This window comes from Orbicella franksi, chromosome 1 (genome assembly GCF_964199315.1).
Source record: "Orbicella franksi chromosome 1, jaOrbFran1.1, whole genome shotgun sequence".
NCBI classification, from domain to species: Eukaryota; Metazoa; Cnidaria; class Anthozoa; order Scleractinia; family Merulinidae; genus Orbicella; species Orbicella franksi.
In genome coordinates this window covers 22,887,338-22,906,366 of record NC_138145.1, presented here as the reverse complement: position 1 = coordinate 22,906,366, position 19,029 = coordinate 22,887,338, and the positions used below count along the sequence as shown (strand labels likewise).

Genomic DNA, 19,029 nt, shown 5'->3' with positions numbered 1-19,029 from the left:
GCAATTCAAGAGGCAGAATTCTCTCAGCATTCGCTTGGACACCTCTGTTCTAAACGGTGAACAGCATCTACAGTAATTTCACGACGAACGATCAAGTTCTCTGCCATGTTACGATTAGCGTGAGGATAAAATCTTGAACAGTCATTCAAAAGACGCTGAACTGTTTCTTGAAGTTCAGTCACCGGGGGAGCTGCAGTAACAAACATTAGACAGCACATAGACTATGACAAGGCATTTCACCACTGCCGCCATATTGACGACTTTTAGTTAAAGTAATTTTCATTGCTATCATACACGAATGTCCGTTCTCTTCCAAAGGCACATTTCGTGCTAGAATATACAACTTAATTTCCGAGACCCGCATATACGCGCATTTTAGCACGCGTATATATGGGTCCTTGTAGGACGCGTCTATTTGGGCATTTATTTCGCATATCTCCGCGCTTGAATTTACGCAAATATGTGGCCCTTTAAAAATGCGTATGTACGCGATCTAAATGGTCGTATATATGAGCTTAAAGTCCATACGTAACGTATGTAAACAAGTATACGCGGCAGAAAAACCCGTGTATACCCTGTCGTAATTTTGAAACGAATGGCCAACCATAGAGATCAAGTAGGGGATATTTTCTAGAATCAAAATAGGGTTGAATGGCACAGTTGCAGGATGTCGTCATTTGTCTACAACTACATTTTGTTTCTCCTTTATTATTTAAATCTTTAGTTAAACCACATCGAGGTGGGAAAAAGAAAAAGTAAAGGATTATGGTACTGTACTAGTCAACTGAAGTTTCACCGACCACGTGACCAAAAGAACGGAGTCCCTTTCCTCGTGCCAAGTCCCCGAGATAGACAATAAATTTACACTAGATTTACACGAAAGCGAGGTTGGTTTCTCGTGATTGTGCAATAATCTCCCCGTCTCTGTCCTTTTCTCTCTGGACGCCATTAGGGCAACAGTACATCAGTGTTGTGTGCCAGAGAAACAACAGAGCTACCAACATGGTGAGTAACCATCATGGCTCCATCGTATTCAATCTACAAAACTTGGCATTCAGTGACTTGAACTGAATGGTGATTTCTGTAATTTTCGAAAAATAAGAAACAATATTCAGTATCGGAAGAAAGTTACTACGCCATTTTAGACCGGTTCCTGCTTGATAAAAGCGATGTACATATGAGTATTTGTATTCTTCATTCTGGGCTGTTGGTTATATCTTACACTAAGATATTCTTTATTGATTTTTTTCAGCCGAACTTTACGATAGACCAGGTAAGTGAAGACGAAGTATAAATTGTGTTCTTGATTTAAGCCTGTCTACGGAGCGAGAAACGTGGACCCGAAGTTTAGAGAAAAAAGATGAAGCAGGATACATCTTATAATTGTCAACTTTAATAGTTAGGATTTGAAGACAAGAAGAGTGCTTTGGTTTATAACACTATGGACTTCGCCAGATCGTTAGGTTTTCCGAAGAATCATGGCAACATCTTCGAACACAGATTTCGTATATTATTAGATTAGCTTACGGTATTTTTTTGTGGATTGAATCAAAGTCGTCTTATGCCAAATAACGTGTTTCCAAACTGTGCTTAGCAGACTATTTTTCGCGATCATTACGTTTAACGAGCTTGATTTAAATATAATTTGATGTATTTGTCTGCCTAGTCGCTGGATAAACACGTTTCTAATTGCTAACAAAAAGATCAGCAGTAGAATGGAATTTCTTTTACAACAAATTAAATCCCAAGGGAATGTGAAATTAGTCTACGGTCCAAGAATCTGTAACGGCTCTTTGTTGTAGAATTTTTTTTAAAATAAACATCTGTTATGTACACACTACTTAACATTGAAAAATGGCAAATGACAATTTTTGGGGTAGAATAGGCGATTTGCACGATGGCGTTGTTGGACTGCAAATACCAGAATCCTTCAATTTTTCTTTTCTTTGTGTTAATTAGACCAGACTTCAAGGCTTTTTAAATTCCACGCCATGCGCCTGGCAAGCAACCAATGTCTATTGCCAAAGAATGCTATTAAACACCACCCTATCAGGGCTAACGAACAGCCATACTCCCAGTCTCTCTCTCATTGGTATGCTCAAATAATTCCAATTTTCTTGAATAGATCGTATAAGAGGCCCATTATTGGCCAGGACACAGTATTCAATATAGGGAAAAGAGAAGTTAGGAAGCCATAGTTATCATGCCAAGTTGCCTTATCAGCACCAGCAAATAAATATGGGCATGCCATCATACACCAAAATTTTCAATTGCACGCTGGTATGCTGCAAAATTTCTAAGGCCACACCAAAGATCTTCGTCGTAACCTACACTGTTGTATATGCTCTTTTGGGACAACCTATCTTTGACTTTACTTGAGAAAGGACAGTCAGTTGACCAGTTTAAGAACTAAATTGCTGATAGCAACCTTTTCTGATCCTGCCATAGATCCGTTCCATCATGGACAAAAAGCATAACATACGCAACATGTCTGTTATTGCTCATGTCGATCATGGAAAGTCTACACTAACAGATTCTTTGGTCAGCAAAGCAGGAATTATTGCATCAGCAAAAGCTGGTGAAGCAAGGTTTACCGACACCAGGAAGGATGAACAAGAACGTTGCATCACCATTAAATCAACGTAGGTTTTTTCTTTTTATTTTATGTACTGCAGTCATGTGTTTTCTATAGAAATTTCTCTGTTAGCAAATTCTTGACTCCCGACACCACATTATAATTAGAATTCTACTTCATTTCAGGGCCATCTCTATGTACTATGAACTGAGGGATGAAGATTTGGCATTTATAGAGGGTGAACGAGAGGGCAAGGGCTTCTTGATTAACCTGATTGATTCACCAGGACATGTAGATTTCTCATCAGAAGTCACAGCTGCTTTACGTGTAACTGATGGTGCCCTTGTTGTTGTAGACTGCGTTAGTGGTAGGTGTTAAAAATTGATTATTAATTTTGAACCAGAAAAACTACAGGAGAGTTTTATTCATCTGTTGGTCTTTCACTATTTTTAGTACTGTTGTCAACAAAACTTCACAGAGTTAAATCAATTCAGTGTGAGGCAATCTACTAGAAACAGTACCTAATCACAGATGGACAGACAGACAATTTCATTCAACACAGTATCTCTTCAATTACAAAGAATTGGCTTCCAAGAAAGCTGCACTAAGAAATTACTAAACACAATACAATTACAAAATTTCATGATAGAAGAAAATTACTAGTGTTAATTACTATTGTGGAGACTGAGTGTGCAAAGAGATTTATGAAATAACTTAAGAGACTGTTCTGCTTTCATTGCATTTGGAAGAAAACTCCATAGGTTAGCACCACAATATAAAAAACTCATTTTCAAGCTTTCAGTTTTGGGTTTCTGCAATGCTAAATTGTTGCTACAGTTCTCTGAGATAGTAAGCAGTGCTGTCTTGAATCAGATTAAAGACCTCAGTAAGGTACCCAGGAGCTTTGTTATGCATAATTTTATGCATTATGATCACATTATGATGTTGACCTCAAACTCCAAGAGTATTCTACTGAAGCATTCTCAAAATGTCTGCAGATCTATTTTCCCAGTCAGTTGAGTGATGATCGGAGCTGCCCAATAGCTGTTATTGAAGTTATCAGCAGTTTGACATATAAACGAGGTGAAAGGGTCAATTCTGCTTTGTATTGACCGGTTCGCCTTGTTTGTATGCCTTTTTCAAAGGAATATTTGCTGCAGGCTCAACTGCAATAACAGCTATTGTAGAGTTTCTCAAGTCTGTCTGATAGGCCATTGTTTAGACCTGACTAGACAACATCACAGGTATCAAAAGTAGGGAAGAACTAATGATTTAAAAATTTTAGTCAAGAGTTCGCTCAGGACAAAAGGTCTAACCAGTTTTAATCCAGCAATGACTTAAGATGTCTTCTTAGCAATGTGGTCATTGTGATTCAACCATGATAGATAATCGTCAATATGAATGCCTAAAGATTTGGCTGCTTTAACTCTCTTTATCAGATCGTCACCCAGTCTTATTCGGAAGAGAAACGTTAGTTGGGCCGCTTTGTGATTAGAGCAAACAAAAACATATTCCGTCTTAACTTGGTTTAAACTTAACTTGTTGGCAATAAGCCACAGCCCAATATTTTCTAATTCATTAGTAACCAAATTTTCTAACTCTCTAAAGCAAGTTGCTGTAACGTTTACATTTGTATCATCAGCAAACATCCACGCTTTAGAGCAATATAGAGAACAATTCAGTAATGTAGTTAAGAAATAATAAAGGCCCTAAAATTGATCCCTGGGGCTTTCCACAAGAAATTGGTTTACCATTGGATAGAAAAATGTTCAATTGGCACCTGTGCTAGTTGTGTGATTCTTGGAGCCCTTGATACTCGGGCCAAACACTGAACATCTCATGCCCTGTCCTTACTAATCTGTTCCATATGAACAGTCTCACTTTGCTATATATTCACACCAAAACACTGAAAACATTTGTTTGACTGTGTACACTTGACAAGTGGCTGTGGGTCACTGGATCAAAAATAAATTGATCATTTTGTGGGCAAATTAATCTGTTTTGTGCAAATGTGGAGATAATCCAGAGCTGAATTCTGAGAGGGTGGTTGACAAAGTGGTATTGCTATCTTACAAGTTGTTCTCTTCATGTTCCTTGCTATGCATGTTACAAAAACATTGCTTTCTTAACTTGTCAGGTGTCTGTGTCCAGACTGAGACAGTGCTGCGACAAGCTATCAGCGAACGTATTAAGCCTGTTCTTTTCATGAACAAAATGGATCGTGCATTACTAGAACTTCAGTTGGAGAAAGAAGATCTTTACCAGACCCTTCAACGAATTGTGGAGAGCATCAACGTGATTGTGGCAACTTATGCTGATGAAGACGGTCCAATGGGAAATATTCAGGTCAGAGCTTGTCAGTTTTCAGTAGTGATACATTTAACTGCAATTTTTTTTTTTTACAACATAAAAATCTGTATTTGCCTTAGGGTTAGCTCCAATCACATACAGTACCAAACAATGCTAGTGTTCACACTTCTTTTTCTATTCTTTGGAACTTAATAGATATTAATATATTTACCTGTGGGGAGGTGTGGTGGCCTCATGGTTAGTGCAGTCGTCTCTGGATCGAGTGGTCAGTGTTTGAGCCCTGGCCGGGGACATTGTGTTGTGTTCTTGGGCAAGACACTTTACTCTCACAGTGCCTCTCTCTTCACAGGTGTATAAAAGGGTACTGTTGAAATTAATGGTGGGGGTAACCTTGCAATGGACTAGCATCCCATCCAGGGGAGAGTAGAAATACTCCTAGTCGCTTCATGCTGTGGAAACCGGGATAAGCTCTGGCCTGATGGGCCACTTGGCTGGTATACAGACTTTACCTTGCAGTACGTATACATTGTTTTTTTTTTATCTAGGTGTATCCTGAGAAAGGTACTGTGGGATTTGGTTCAGGACTTCATGGCTGGGCGTTTACTCTAAAGCAGTTTGCAGAAATTTATAGCCAAAAGTTTAAGATTGAACCAGCGAAGCTTATGAAACGACTATGGGGGGACCAGTTCTATAATCCGTCAACAAAGAAGTGGAACAAGTCTGAAGGAGATGGCTTTGTTCGTGGGTTTAACCAGTTTGTCTTGGACCCAATATACAAGGTAAGGTGAATTTTGCTTGTGAATTTGTTTTATCATGAAGTCATATTACAAAATGTGGTTTCTTTAGTATCGTATGGTTCTATGGCCCTGTCAGATCACCTTGAAGCAAGGTTTCTTACGTGTCACTTTGGTTAGCACCCGCTTCCAATCTAGTGGGCCTGAGTTAGATCCCAGGATTCATTGATGATTCTTTTTTCCGTCCATTTTTTAAGGCAATGAACTTTTTTCTTTTCTTGTTCCACCCATGTTTCGGTGAAGAACATCCAAATGTAGCTTCATGTAGTTATTTCAAGGTTGGAACCAACAAGAACACAGTTTTGATGTTACATGACCTTGCTGTTTTGCATAATAAACCTAAAATTGCATCTAATGGTTTACATGTGGTGCGTTCGTAATTTGTAACTAAAAAAAAAAAACTTGATTTCTCCGAAGATCTTTCGCAGCTACTCGGCGAGCGGAGTTGCTTCCATCTTATTCGCAACCTATTCACACATGATCTAACAGGGCTGAGTTGCGTAAAGCAGACTACGCTTTTGTCTTCAGGCAAGAAGAAAAATTTATTAAGCAAGGCAATGAGGAGTTTACAAGGTAGAGTGCATGGCTCATTCGAGAATGAGTAAATCCATCAGAGCAACGCAGCTCATGTAGTGGAGGTTTGCCACTTCCTGTACTCCATGAAGTATGCATGAAAAGTCTTTCTTTATGACCAGTTTTGCCAGAAGTCAATATGGTTACTTGTATAACTAGAATAACCCGTAAGCCACACATGTCAATCATCATCCACTGGGAAATCGATGGGTTTGCTTATAGAGCACTTTGATTGAAACCTTTTTTCCCACGACTTTTCCTGTGTGGTGCTTTCTTCGCACTTGCAAATGGACACAAACTTTTGCGTTTCGTCAAGGACATATTTAAATTTCAATCAACAATCTTCAAACAGAGAACACTTGGAACAGCTCGTCAACTTCTTGTCTGTGTAATGTTGCATGATTTAAATCTGTATGAACCTGGGCAGCATGCTAGGCAAATTTGAATTTGATTTGCAAAAATGCTTGAGGTATATGGCAATCAGTATTGGATTATTTGGAGCAACTTTGCAAAATTGCATAAAAAAGAACATCTTCTTTGACTGAAATGACTACTGCATTCAGCATTCCTTGCAGCATTCTGCTCTGCTATACTTCCTGAAATAATCCCCTAAGCATGTGTGCTGAAAGTCTTTTTTAAAGTGAACCACAATTTATCCAAGGGGTCTTCTTAATGAAAGCGAAGTGAAAAGTGCTAAAGATGTTACAATAGGCCCTTCGCAGCTAAGCCATCACATGACCTATTTTTCATAAAATTATGGGGTGTAACTTAACAAATGCCAGAAATGGAAAAAGCGTGTCGAAAATATCAAAATGGCCAAGTTTGAGGCCCCCATCATTAAAGAATGAGATTTTATGACAGTCTGAATTTTTAAAAGAATAAGAAGATTTGTATGGAAAAAGTTGTTGGAGAGCAAGGTCTTGCTCTCCAGCAACATTTTCCATACAAATCTTCTAAATTTTCGGAAAATTCAAATGGTTGTATAAACTTACTCTTTAATGCCAGGGGCCTCAAACTTGGCCATTTTGGTATTTTTGATGCGCTCTTTCCATTTCTGGCATTCTTCAAGTTATAACCCATAATACAGAAATTTTCTAGGAAAAAATTGGTCACGTGACCCGAGCTGCAAAGGGCCTATCCTTTGAGTTTTGAAAAAAAAAAAATCATATTTCTACAGTCTCTGTTGTCTTCATCTTCAGTTGCAAGATAAGTTGTGACAAGAGAGAAAAATACATTGCAACAAGACAGAAAAGAAGTGAACATGCTTCAACACAGCTTTCTTAATAGCTCGTCTGGTATATTGTGTCATAAATGTCTTGTGTCACTGATTGTTAAAAATCTTTCTTCTTTGAACAATGGTTTTCTTGGATAATAACAAATCAAACATGCACCAAGCACTGTCATTAAGAAAGAATTCGTAGGATCATGAACTTTCTTTTAACTTTACTTTCTGTGCTTGGTTTAGATGTTTGATGCAATCATGAATTTCAAGAAAGAGGAAACTGCTAAACTGCATGGAAAGTTGAATATTAAACTATCTTCAGAGGAGAAAGAACTTGAAGGTAAACCACTGTTAAAGGTAACCATGAAGAAGTGGCTCCCAGCTGGAGACGCCCTGCTTCAGATGATCACCATCCATCTGCCTTCTCCAGTGAGGGCTCAGAAGTACCGCATGGAGATGCTTTACGAGGGACCTCATGATGACCCTGTTGCCCTTGGAATAAAAAACTGTGACCCCCAGGTGAGGGATAACATTCAGATATTGATTAAAGTGCCTATGGCCCCCAAACGTTTTTAAAGGGGGATTAAATCTTTGTGTTGCATGGAGCAAAATGCCACAAAAAGTTTTGTTTTTTTGGTTAAAACTACGATTTTTTACGAATTTTTTAACTTTAAATTATTCAGCACATGACCGAGAGCAACAGAGACTGGGGCTAGTGACATCAAACAGGGATATTGGCACCAGTTTTGAACTGAAGAGTAAAGTAGTAGATATTGAAGAGTAGTAATGAATCTCCATGGTATGTCAATGAAATGTGAAAAGTGAACTGATCAACATGACACAAGTGTGGGACAAAGAAAAAGTCTGGGTCCCCGACAGGAATTGAACCCACAACCTCCTGAACACCGGGCAGGAGGTCAGGAGGTCATGGGTTGGACTCCTGTCAGGGACTCTGACTTTTTCTTTGTCCCATGCATGTGTCATGTTGATCAGTGCCCGTTTCACATTGCATTACTGAGCTTAAAATTCTCCATCTCTATTCACTTATGTCAATGAATTAATTTACCAAAAAAACTTTTGCATGTGTTGTGTGCCTATGTTTCTAGTTTGGAAAATGTTTTCTGTTTCAAAATTAGAGCGTGCAAACCATCACACCCTAGGATGTCACTGTAACAATCATTTCCAGTGTTATGTTGTTGCTGTGTTCAAGAAATAATGGAAATAAAAAACCGTTTGCACTTGACACATTCACTTTCAATCGTTGCGAGTGTTTTTGCTCTCTAATTTTCAACAAATTGATGAGCATTTTTTATTATGACTCGGTGCTGTTATAAACAAAGCTAAAATGTTTCATTGACCCCTGTCTTGTTCCATGCCTGAGTGCATCACAGAGTATGGCAGGCAAGTGAACCTCCTTGTTTTAATCCCAGGCAATCAGTTTGTATGATTTTACATGGCATCCATAGCAAAGAAAAAGGATAAATATTCAGTCTGCGTAATTAAAATATTTAAACATTGAGGAAGAGGTAATTTTGTATTCATTGCAAGAGAAAATGTGCATATAGCATATTTTGAGATTTCAGTGTTTATTTTTAATGCTATTTTCATTTTCTTTTATTTGTGTCCAAATCAGAAATTTCAGTGCAAAAACTTTCCGTTACAGGTCATTTCCCATGTTCGCAGGACACCAAATGGAAAACGTGTTAACCTATGAAATTTGAAATCCCAGTGAACTATGTTTAAATGTACTGGTTTCTTCTTGTTCAGAAAGGTAGATTATGCTTCATGGCTTTGTTGTGACACATCAAATCTTATTTTGTCTTTTATAGGGTCCACTTTGTCTTTATGTCTCCAAGATGGTTCCAACTGTAGACAAAGGTCGCTTTTATGCCTTTGGGCGTGTCTTTTCAGGAATAGTTTCAACAGGACAGAAAGTACGCATCATGGGCCCAAATTATGTACCTGGAAAGAAAGAAGATTTGTATCAAAAGAGCATCCAAAGGTTAGTAATAGAATACTAACAGAGTTTCCAAACAACAGCATTTATTGGTTCCAACCACTGTTGCAGTTACATGAATCATGAAACATAGTACATTGTTGTATAAACATGAGTGTTTTACTTGAGAATACACCGACATTAAAAATTCATATGAAACCACATCTGGAACTTGGGTGAAGTGTTTTTCATATTCTCACTAGTGAAGATATAGATGACTTCACTGATATCATTGTAATTCTAATGAGCAGCGAGTATCAAGAATTGAGTCGTGTTTCAAGTAAATCAAGACTGGATGCATTGTTACTACCATTTTTGAGCTACCGTGAACAGTGAACTTTTTTCTGCGTTGTTCTGCGCTTAAAACATTCAAGTTTGTCTAGACAAATTGTCACTTTTTTAAATTGAATCAATTAACATATAGAGCATGAACACATCAAGTTTTGACAGCTCCACCTGAATGTTTCTGCACGTCAAACACAGGTTTTGAAAACGTTGCGTTGAGTTTTTTTGTAACTAAAGTGCAGCTTCCTGAAATAAATAAGAATAAAAATTTCGAAATTTCCAAAGGATATTAAATCTGCGAACTGACAAAATCAGCTCGTGGAATTTGAGAATCGTCACGGTTGTACAGGACCAATTTTTATAGACTAACGGTTTGCGTGACATCTTGATCAGGAGAATTCTTATGTAATGGCAGGTGTTATGTCAGTGTTCCGGCACCCAAGTGAGGTAAGGTGAAAACTATGCAAGGCTTTTTTTTATTTTTTGTTCAAACAGAAACAAAGTTAAATCCCAGAAACAATTACCCATATAATTCACAACATTGAAGACACCGAAATAAAAATTGAGAGGAGAGTACAATTTCTGCTCTCAGATGCGCTGTCTAGCTGTGTCTGATCCTGTCTGCTCGATTCGACATCACTTCTCCATAAAATGCTGTTCATATCTATTATTTGCTAATACGTAAGCTGAAATAGGAAATTAAAAGATCAATTTCAGTATTTGTAAACAAGAAGAAGGAAACTGCAGCTCGTTGCTTCATGTCAAGCTGCTGCGATGGTTTGGCAGTTACCTTTTGTGGTTTTATCTCGCATCTGATTGGTCGCAAAACAACAAAGCTTCCAGAAATTTCCTCTGGTGTTCACGGTGTTACGGGAAAGACTAAAAAAATCGAAGTGACCCTTTCCGTCCAGTTATATGAATATACAAGCTTGACTTGTACAACCGAAATGGTTTGCGTTACAGCTAGCGAACGTACTTGAGAATGTTACATGCACAAAAAACTCGACGTAACGATTTCAAAACCTGTGTTTCGTGTGCAGAAACATTCAGGCGGAGTTTTCAAAACTTGACATGTTCACGCTCTAAACGTTAATTGGTTCACTTAAAAAACGCGACAGTTTGTCTAGATAAACTTGAATGTTTTAAACATGGAACAACGCGGAAAAAAGTTGGTCGTTCACGGTACACTGTAGCTCGAAAATGGTAGTAAGCGTCTCTTACGTCGTTAAATATAGTTAAATGGAATTTAACATAGTTAACGACTAGGAGCTAGTCTGGTCAGTAGCGTTTTTATAGACGGTTGTCAGTGTCTTGGCCGTCTGTGAGCGTTTGGTTAGCGTTTGGTACGTTTTGTAGCGTTTGATATAGTTCAATGAAATTTTACATAGTTTATGACCAGGAGCCAGTCTGGTCAGTAGCGTTTTTGTAGGCGTTTGTTAGTGCCTTGGCCATCTGTTAGCGTTTGTTTAGCGTTTGGTGCATTTCTGTAGCGTTTGCAACAGTCATATGGTTGTGAGAGCCCTGGGGCTGACATTGTCCAGCGGTATATTTAGTTAGTACATGTGTTGTCGTCCCATGTGCTCGCAGTGTGTTCATCGCTCTGCTAGTGTGGCGTTGTGGATTGAATTATAGTTTAGTGGTTCTCGGCGTTCCCTCCCTATCCCCCCCTTTCTTTTCAGCATTTTATTTTATTTATTTATTTATTTATTGATTTACTTATTTATTTATTTATTCATTGATTTTCCACCAATGCCGTCTGGCTTGAGTGTGACGGGTGCCTATAGGGGGCTTGGCATGAGGGGCTCGTGGCTTGGTTGCGGGTTGGGCAGGCCAGTCGGGTGTTCTAGCGCCTTGGGGATGTGACTGCGGTTGCAGCCCCCGGGCTTCATAGGCACCTTCCCTCCACTAGCAACTTGGGCGTTAACAGGTCTTAATATACCATTTCAGAAGTAAAAGAAAGTTTTAAACTTTTACTTGCTAAAAAAGTTAAGAAAACTTGGCAATAAATCACAAAACATTTTGGCAACAATAACGGCTTTAAATTTTAGCAGGCCATACAGTAGAATATGGCCCGCGAAATTGACCAATCGCAGCATGCATACTAACTGAGAGATATGGTAAGAACGTTTAAATCTACCATTTAATTCTACCAGTCCACATAGAATCATTTGTGTGATGTACCATACTAACCAATTCTGTTTTGTATTATATGTATATATGTATTATTTTCTTAATGTTTATTTTGTTTTTCTAGGACTATTTTGATGATGGGCCGTTACATTGAAGCCATTGAGAATGTTCCTTGTGGCAACATCGTGGGGCTTGTGGGAGTGGATAACTTTTTGGTCAAGACTGGTACCATTACAACCTATGATAATGCCCACAATTTAAAGGTCAGTACAAACGTAGTGTCGACTAAGCGACAGTCTAATCCCTTTTAATCAGCCACCCTTGGGGAAATAGGAGGTGGCTGTTTAATAGGGGTTAGTTGGGAATTAGCAATGAGGCTTATAGAAATGTTAACTTATTCAGATTCAAAGCCAAATTGCATGTATTAAATTTTGGGTGACCTTTTAGTAGTAGCCTGCAAACATTTAATAGGGGTAAGGACGATAGAAAACCCTCACCAAGAAAATATTTTTTGTGAAAGTTCAGTAACAGAATCATTATTTTCAGTCAAGAAAGCTTTGTTTATTGCTTTTTTATAATTTGTCCTCAAACAAACAAAAGCATTTTTTTTTTTTACGAAAAGAGTAATTCCACATCATGCAAAGGTTAGCTAATGCCAATCATCATTCACTGGTAAAATCACAGGTTTACTCGTAGAGCACTTTGTTTGACTCCATTTTTTTGTTGTTGATTTTGAAGATGATGAAGTTCTCAGTATCACCTGTTGTTCGTGTAGCTGTCGAGGCAAAGAACCCATCTGATTTGCCTAAGTTGGTGGAAGGTCTTAAGCGACTTGCAAAGTCTGATCCAATGGTGCAGTGTTCAACTGAAGAGAGTGGGGAACACATTGTGGCAGGAGCTGGAGAACTACATTTGGAAATCTGTCTGAAGGATTTAGAGGAAGACCATGCCTGCATTCCTCTCAAGGTAAAGTAAACCCCAGTCTTAACTGAATCGAAATAAAAAAAAGAATGTATTCTAATAGAGATCTATCTTGGAAGGAATAGTATTGTTTTACTGAATGTAGTTGTTAACCGCGCGGCCATGGGCCGAGCGCAGTTCTAGGTTTACCCGTGGTTTATTTATTTATTTTTTTTTGTCGGTGACCAGACGCAGACCTCCGCTCGGCCAAATTCCGAGTCACGCAACGTGTGATGTTTTTTCCGCCAGAAGCTGTGAAAACATTAATACACTGATAATTTTACGGATATTGTTTCCTTTGTTGTGGGTAAAATATATTTTCTTTTGGTTTTATCGAAGCGTTTGATTCAAAGGGAATAATAAATACGCTAAAAAAAGGTATTACGTCAGCCATGGAATGCGCTGACGTTGCAGCTTTCACTTTCGCTACGTGACTAATAAGATCGTGTTTACTTTGGAAGTTTATTTCGCCAGAAGCGACGGTCATTAATTTATTTGCAAGTTTGCGAGTATTTCTTGTGGTTTTAGGCAAATGAAGTAAATTCTTTGGCTCTTTCATCGCAGCGAGTTCATAGATCGGAAGGAAAATGAAATATTTGCAAGCCAAGCAAAGAACATGTCAGCACATGCAATGATTACGTCATTGGTAGGGAAATAACCACCGTACTAAAGATACCCGTCGATAACGCAATTCTTGAATTATGTGACTCGTGTGACTTCTTTGCTAGCCCTTTACTCAAGGAAAAAATTAAATTTAAACTTGACGTTTAAGAAAGAAAGCTGTTGTTAATAGCATTCGTATCTTCATGCCCATACATATCCCAAAGAAAGTTCCAGATTAAGACTAATACGTCATCGGAGATTTTGCAACGGCTACGACTGATGGTGCAACAGTACAGTCTGTGGTGATCAAGTGATGTGATATCTACAGTAATCAATGAATCATCAAGGATTACTTTCGAATGTGCACTGCGTTGTGACTGTAGTGCTAAGAAAACAGTTAAATTTTAAAAGTGCGGTTTTAAGATCTAACAGATCTTCTTGTTTTCTTAGGTCTACTATCTGAGTGATTTCGCAAAAACATGCCTGGCTAGGTTCAGGCAGAGCCTGAATGCAAGCCAAGCTAGTCGCTCTCCTTCAAGGCCAGGCTGGGGACATGGCCCAGGCACTGGCCGATCTGTTGATGGTTTGCTTGCAGCCAGCTGTCAAGAGTAGGGGCTAGGGGAGGTTGTCTATTACTGACACCTTCACTTGGCTAGACTTGAGTTTTCAGTGCCAAATAACCTTGATATTGACTGTGTGGCTGGGTACTTTGCTCAGTTGTTAACATTGTTTGAGGGTTCTGTGTTGGCATGGAACCTTGCTAGAAGGGGCCCATGTAACGTGCGTGCATTACGGGCCAATCTCCAAGCAAGAGGAGTGGTCAAGGCATTTGTCTTTGAACTCTTTGGGGGCATGTTTTTGCAAATGCAGTCAGACTATAAATGTTCTTCTGGCCCTTTTCACAATTAACTTTTCTCATTTGCATTACAATATAGCCTAGCATGTGTGTGAGGCAATTTCAGGCCATTTTGTAGTTTCGGTCTGAAATTGCATCCACATTGGATTACGTTGTAATGCTAATGAGGAAACCTAAGCATGAAAAGGGATATTAAATGGATCAATATCCAGCTCATCCAATTACAGCCAAATAAAATGTAAAATGTATGGCAATATCTGACAATTTTTGTTGTAGATGTTGACAATTTGTTGATGTTGTCTAGCTTCTTCTTTATAAAACAAACCTTGCATAGTAAGTTTCTCATCAGGCACTCAAGTGTTTTTTGTCTCTGTACATTATAATTGTCACTTGTATTTTAACTTGCGTGGGCTTGCCAAAGTCTGTACCACTTGTTTCAGTATAGTGATAGTACACACTAAATCAAGTAATAGCATAAGTAAATTAAGTATAACAAAATAAGTTATTTATTGTGTTAAACTGGTTTTACCTTTTGAATGATTTTGATCTCAACCAGAAAACCTTCGTTTTTTTTTTAATCTACACGAGGAATACTAAGCTACTTGTGTTTTGTGTTAAACCCAGAAATCAGATCCAGTGGTATCCTACCGTGAGACAGTTACAGAGGAATCCAACCAAACATGCCTTTCAAAGTCACCAAACAAGCATAACCGACTGTTTATGAAAGCAGCTCCTTTTCAGGAAGGTCTGGCTGAAGATATAGACAGTGGAGATGTAAGCCACAAACAGGATTTTAAAGAACGTGCCAGAGTTTTAACTTCCAAGTATGGGTGGGATGGAACAGAGGCCCGTAAGATTTGGTGCTTTGGGCCTGAGGCAACTGGTCCAAATATGGTGGTTGACTGCACAAAAGGAGTGCAATATCTGAATGAAATCAAGGATAGTGTTGTAGCAGGATTCCAGTGGGCGATGAAAGAAGCTCCTCTCTGTGAAGAACATGCACGTGGTGTGAGGTTCAACATCCACGATGTCACTCTTCATGCTGATGCTATTCACCGGGGTGGTGGGCAGATTATTCCAACTGCTCGTCGCTGTTTCTTAGCCTGCATGCTGACTGCCAAGCCAGCACTCCTGGAACCAGTTTATTTGTGTGAAATTCAGGTATAAAGAAGTACATATCAAACACGAAAGAGCGTGTTTGGCCACTTTTCCTAACTCTGAGAAGAGAGTTAAAAATAAGATGTGCAGCAGAGTATTTTTGACTTTGAGGTGTTTGGAAATATGGTCAAGCACTGTCCTGATTGCTTTATAAATCTTCTCAATTGGAACTAAAACTAACGAGAAATTGAGAAGTAAAATCGTAAAAATTTGTGCTAATTATTAAGATCAGATATCTAAACACCGTCATGGTGAGGATTTCCTTTATTTAAATGCTATGGATTATTAATGAGTTTCAGAAGTAAACATCTCACTGTGTTGTCTGAAAAGAAGACATTTTGTTTGAAGGGATGTGAAAATAACAGTGATACTTTGAAGAGGACTGTATCTTATTGAAGTGCGATAATGATGGTTTATCTTCTGAAATGGCCACATCAAAATATAATTTGCAACCCACTGTAAGTAAATACTCCTGGGAGCACAGTGCTGTCGGGGTAGGTGGTCAACAACTTTCAGGTGTCCACATCCGGGATGTTCCTGTTAGTGGAGGTTCCACCGAAGAGAAGCACTTTTTGAAGTACAGGCACTTGCGTATTGGGAGCACTTCTGTATAGGGGTGCTAATTAACCATATTTCGCCCTGGGTCTGTTTTTGTTGTTGTTGTTGTTGTTTGTTTGTTTGTTTGTGGGGGCTCTCCACCTATGATCTCCAAACATTTTCACTCAGTATTAATCAAATTTATATGTTGTGTAAAGCATCCAAACTTGTTTACACCAGTGATAATCATGTGTCGATCATCTGGTCACATTTCGCCAAGATGACGCCACACAATTTACAATCTTAATTTTAAACATTTTTCACAAAGTCAGAACAATCCCAACATTGATTGTAAAGAATTTTAGTTAGAATTCTAGGCAGTGTAATTTCTTTTAAGTGTAAATGACTTTCAAACATTTGGTTGGAACAAAATGCAAACAGCGGCCAATTGATGCCCACAGATGTATAAATCCAGGGGTAACTCTAGACATAGTATTCGACTTGGGGACCTTAATGTTAATTTCCATGTTCTTTTGCAGTGTCCTGAGACTGCTGTTGGAGGCATTTATGGAGTGTTGAACAGGAGACGAGGGCATGTTTTTGAGGAAGGCCCAATTGCTGGAACTCCCATGTTCATTGTTAAGGCCTATTTGCCTGTTAATGAGTCTTTTGGTGAGTGGTTTATCTTGCACCTCAGTCGAACAAAAAAATACAACGTCAAAGTTACTCAAGGTGATGAAGAGTATTGTCCGTTGTAGCAATCTCATCCTCCAGATACCAAGCGTTGTCGGCCAGCAGTGACCGAACACTGATGCCGTGGGAAAAATCAAAAACCAGAACCAAAAGATCGTCACAGATCACCTCCAGGCCCAAGTCGTTCGAAGGCTGGATAACGCTATCCACAGGATAAATCACTATCCAGTAGATAAGTGTTCACAAAACAAACCACGCTATCAACGGGATAGTGATATAAACGGTGAATAGTGTTGTCCACCTTTCCAACAACCTGGGCCAGCACTTTATTGCAATTTATGTGCACTTGAAGGCGGAGTGCCCAAAAGTGAAATGTCTTACCCAAGAATATAATGCAATGACCCTTACATGTGGTAAACTGTGCACTGCTTTGATTTAACCCAGAGACGTCTGTGCCGGCCCTGACGAGCGTTGTCCCTTATCCCACTTTTGACGTCATCAACTTTGACCGAGCTTGGCATCACTTAAAACTCAAGATCTGCAGGAGGAATAGATTTTTCCAATGAAACCCAGATCAGAGTGATTGGGTCAACTGAGCCTGAAAAATGCACGAAATGTTTAAAAACGAGTGAAAACTCGGAGCAAACTTTCCCTCAACTACACGTGGCTACTCCCTGGTAAGAATTTGCTTTCTCGGGAATTCGTGAATTAGAAGCGAGCCCAGTAGATCAACAACTGCAGCAAAAAGATAAGAAAAGGAAAGGGGAAAAAAATGACAAAACCCGAAAAGCTTAAGACGCCGGTAACTTTCTCGTCCCAAATTTTGATTTGTGCTAGTGACCGAGCAAAAATCTCAAAAAGTGATGCTAGTGGAAGGAAAGGCATGCTTTTTTGTTGCCAATGACTTTTTTAGTAGATTAGAGCTAATTGAGCTTATATCCAGGCTAAAAATGTCCAAAATGTAAAATAATGCGTTTTCAGTTTGCCAAAAAGCTCCAGGAGTTAATGGTTCATTACTTCCATGTGTGTTTTTTTAATTAGGTTTCACTGCTGATCTTCGCTCCAACACTGGTGGCCAGGCCTTCCCGCAATGTGTGTTTGACCACTGGGAGCTAATGCGAGATGATGCTACAGACCCCACGACAAGGTCTGGAAAAATAGTGGCTGAAACAAGGAAGAGGAAAGGTCTGTCGGACGATATACCACCTTTGGATAGGTTCCTGGATAAACTATGAAGTGGGTTTTATACTCCTCGAAGTAAACACCAGTTGAATTAGCGACTGAGGACGTTGCCAACATTATCTTAACCAACTAAGAAACTAAGCGAATAATAAAGAAGTTCAGTTATCGTAGTTTATGTATGTCATCTACTTTGCAGTGACGGGCATCGTGACAGATGTTTCTGGAATTTTAAGGGCTGTTTGCTACAGCCACAGAAATCAATAAAATGCTATGTAGCTTTGCTGTGGGACTCTGGTTTTAGTTTCTTCTCTGAGTATATTACGCAAACTCTGATTGGGATAATCCTTTTTTGTGCTCTTGGTCCACCTTGGGTTGGTGTAAACCGACTCGTCTTCCCCTGGTCTCTCAAGAACTTTCGGTAACTTTTCGTTATCTCGGGTTTGCCCTCACTGGATCTGCTAAAAATTTCTCCGAAGTCGTTAAGAACCCCCTAGTTTGGTTCACGCTCATTAAGAGCCCCGTCCACACTAGGCCGTAGAAATTGGAAAACGGAGTTGTCACACTGAAAACCCATCAAATGTTTTCCGTTCACACTACGCCGGAGAAATATGAAAACGCGACAATCACCAGTTATTTTGGATTTGTGGTTGAGGAAGGTATCTAGACACCTCCCCACCAGGGACCAATCGCTAACAAGAAGATGAAATAGAGTAAAGTAGTGGAGAATTCTCTATTTTCCAATTCCTCATAATTCATTCTTTTTGCCCCACAAATTTTGCATTGACTCTACTCAAATCCGCTTCCACTGCCGTGTTGGACTCTCCTTTCGTTCCCTTTCCTACACCTACATGCGAACTCGCGGGAAGTTACACGGGAGCAGTAAGCATGCGCGAGCTACAAGCGACGGCAGCCCGAGAATTGTTTGTTTTGTTTGGTTTTGTTTCTTTGTTTTTTTTTTGTTGTTTTGGTTTCTTGTTTCAAAAACGTGATATGCTACCCAAGTTACTAATGCAGCCCTTCCTTTTATATAGCCTGCGTAGCTGGTGGTTTAGTGGGTTTGGAGTATAGGACCGTACAGAGCGTGACTCGTCGCTTGCTCTCGCGCTCTACATGTGCACCAGCTAAACCGCTGGCAAAACCGCAAGCTACGCAGGC

General features: G+C 39.2%; 1 protein-coding gene across 1 annotated transcript; it reads left to right on the top strand.

Annotated features, from left to right (window-relative positions):
• The first annotated feature begins 923 nt into the window (after positions 1-923).
• Positions 924-18,156, top strand: LOC145497529 (elongation factor 2-like). The gene is made up of 13 exons (XM_081477347.1): positions 924-1,005; positions 1,253-1,273; positions 2,449-2,642; positions 2,761-2,942; positions 4,713-4,921; positions 5,431-5,664; positions 7,718-7,993; positions 9,304-9,476; positions 12,010-12,148; positions 12,624-12,851; positions 14,929-15,465; positions 16,539-16,671; positions 17,734-18,156. Exons 1-13 carry the CDS (start codon positions 1,003-1,005, stop codon positions 17,925-17,927), a joined length of 2,523 nt encoding a protein of 840 aa, XP_081333473.1. The 5' UTR covers positions 924-1,002; the 3' UTR covers positions 17,928-18,156.
• The last annotated feature ends 873 nt before the right edge of the window (positions 18,157-19,029 follow it).

Coding starts and splice junctions, on each gene's coding strand:
- LOC145497529 (XM_081477347.1), top strand. Junction 12,852..14,928: donor ATGCCTGCATTCCTCTCAAG/GTAAAGTAAACC, acceptor TGTTAAACCCAG/AAATCAGATCCAGTGGTATC. Junction 15,466..16,538: donor TTTATTTGTGTGAAATTCAG/GTATAAAGAAGT, acceptor GTTCTTTTGCAG/TGTCCTGAGACTGCTGTTGG.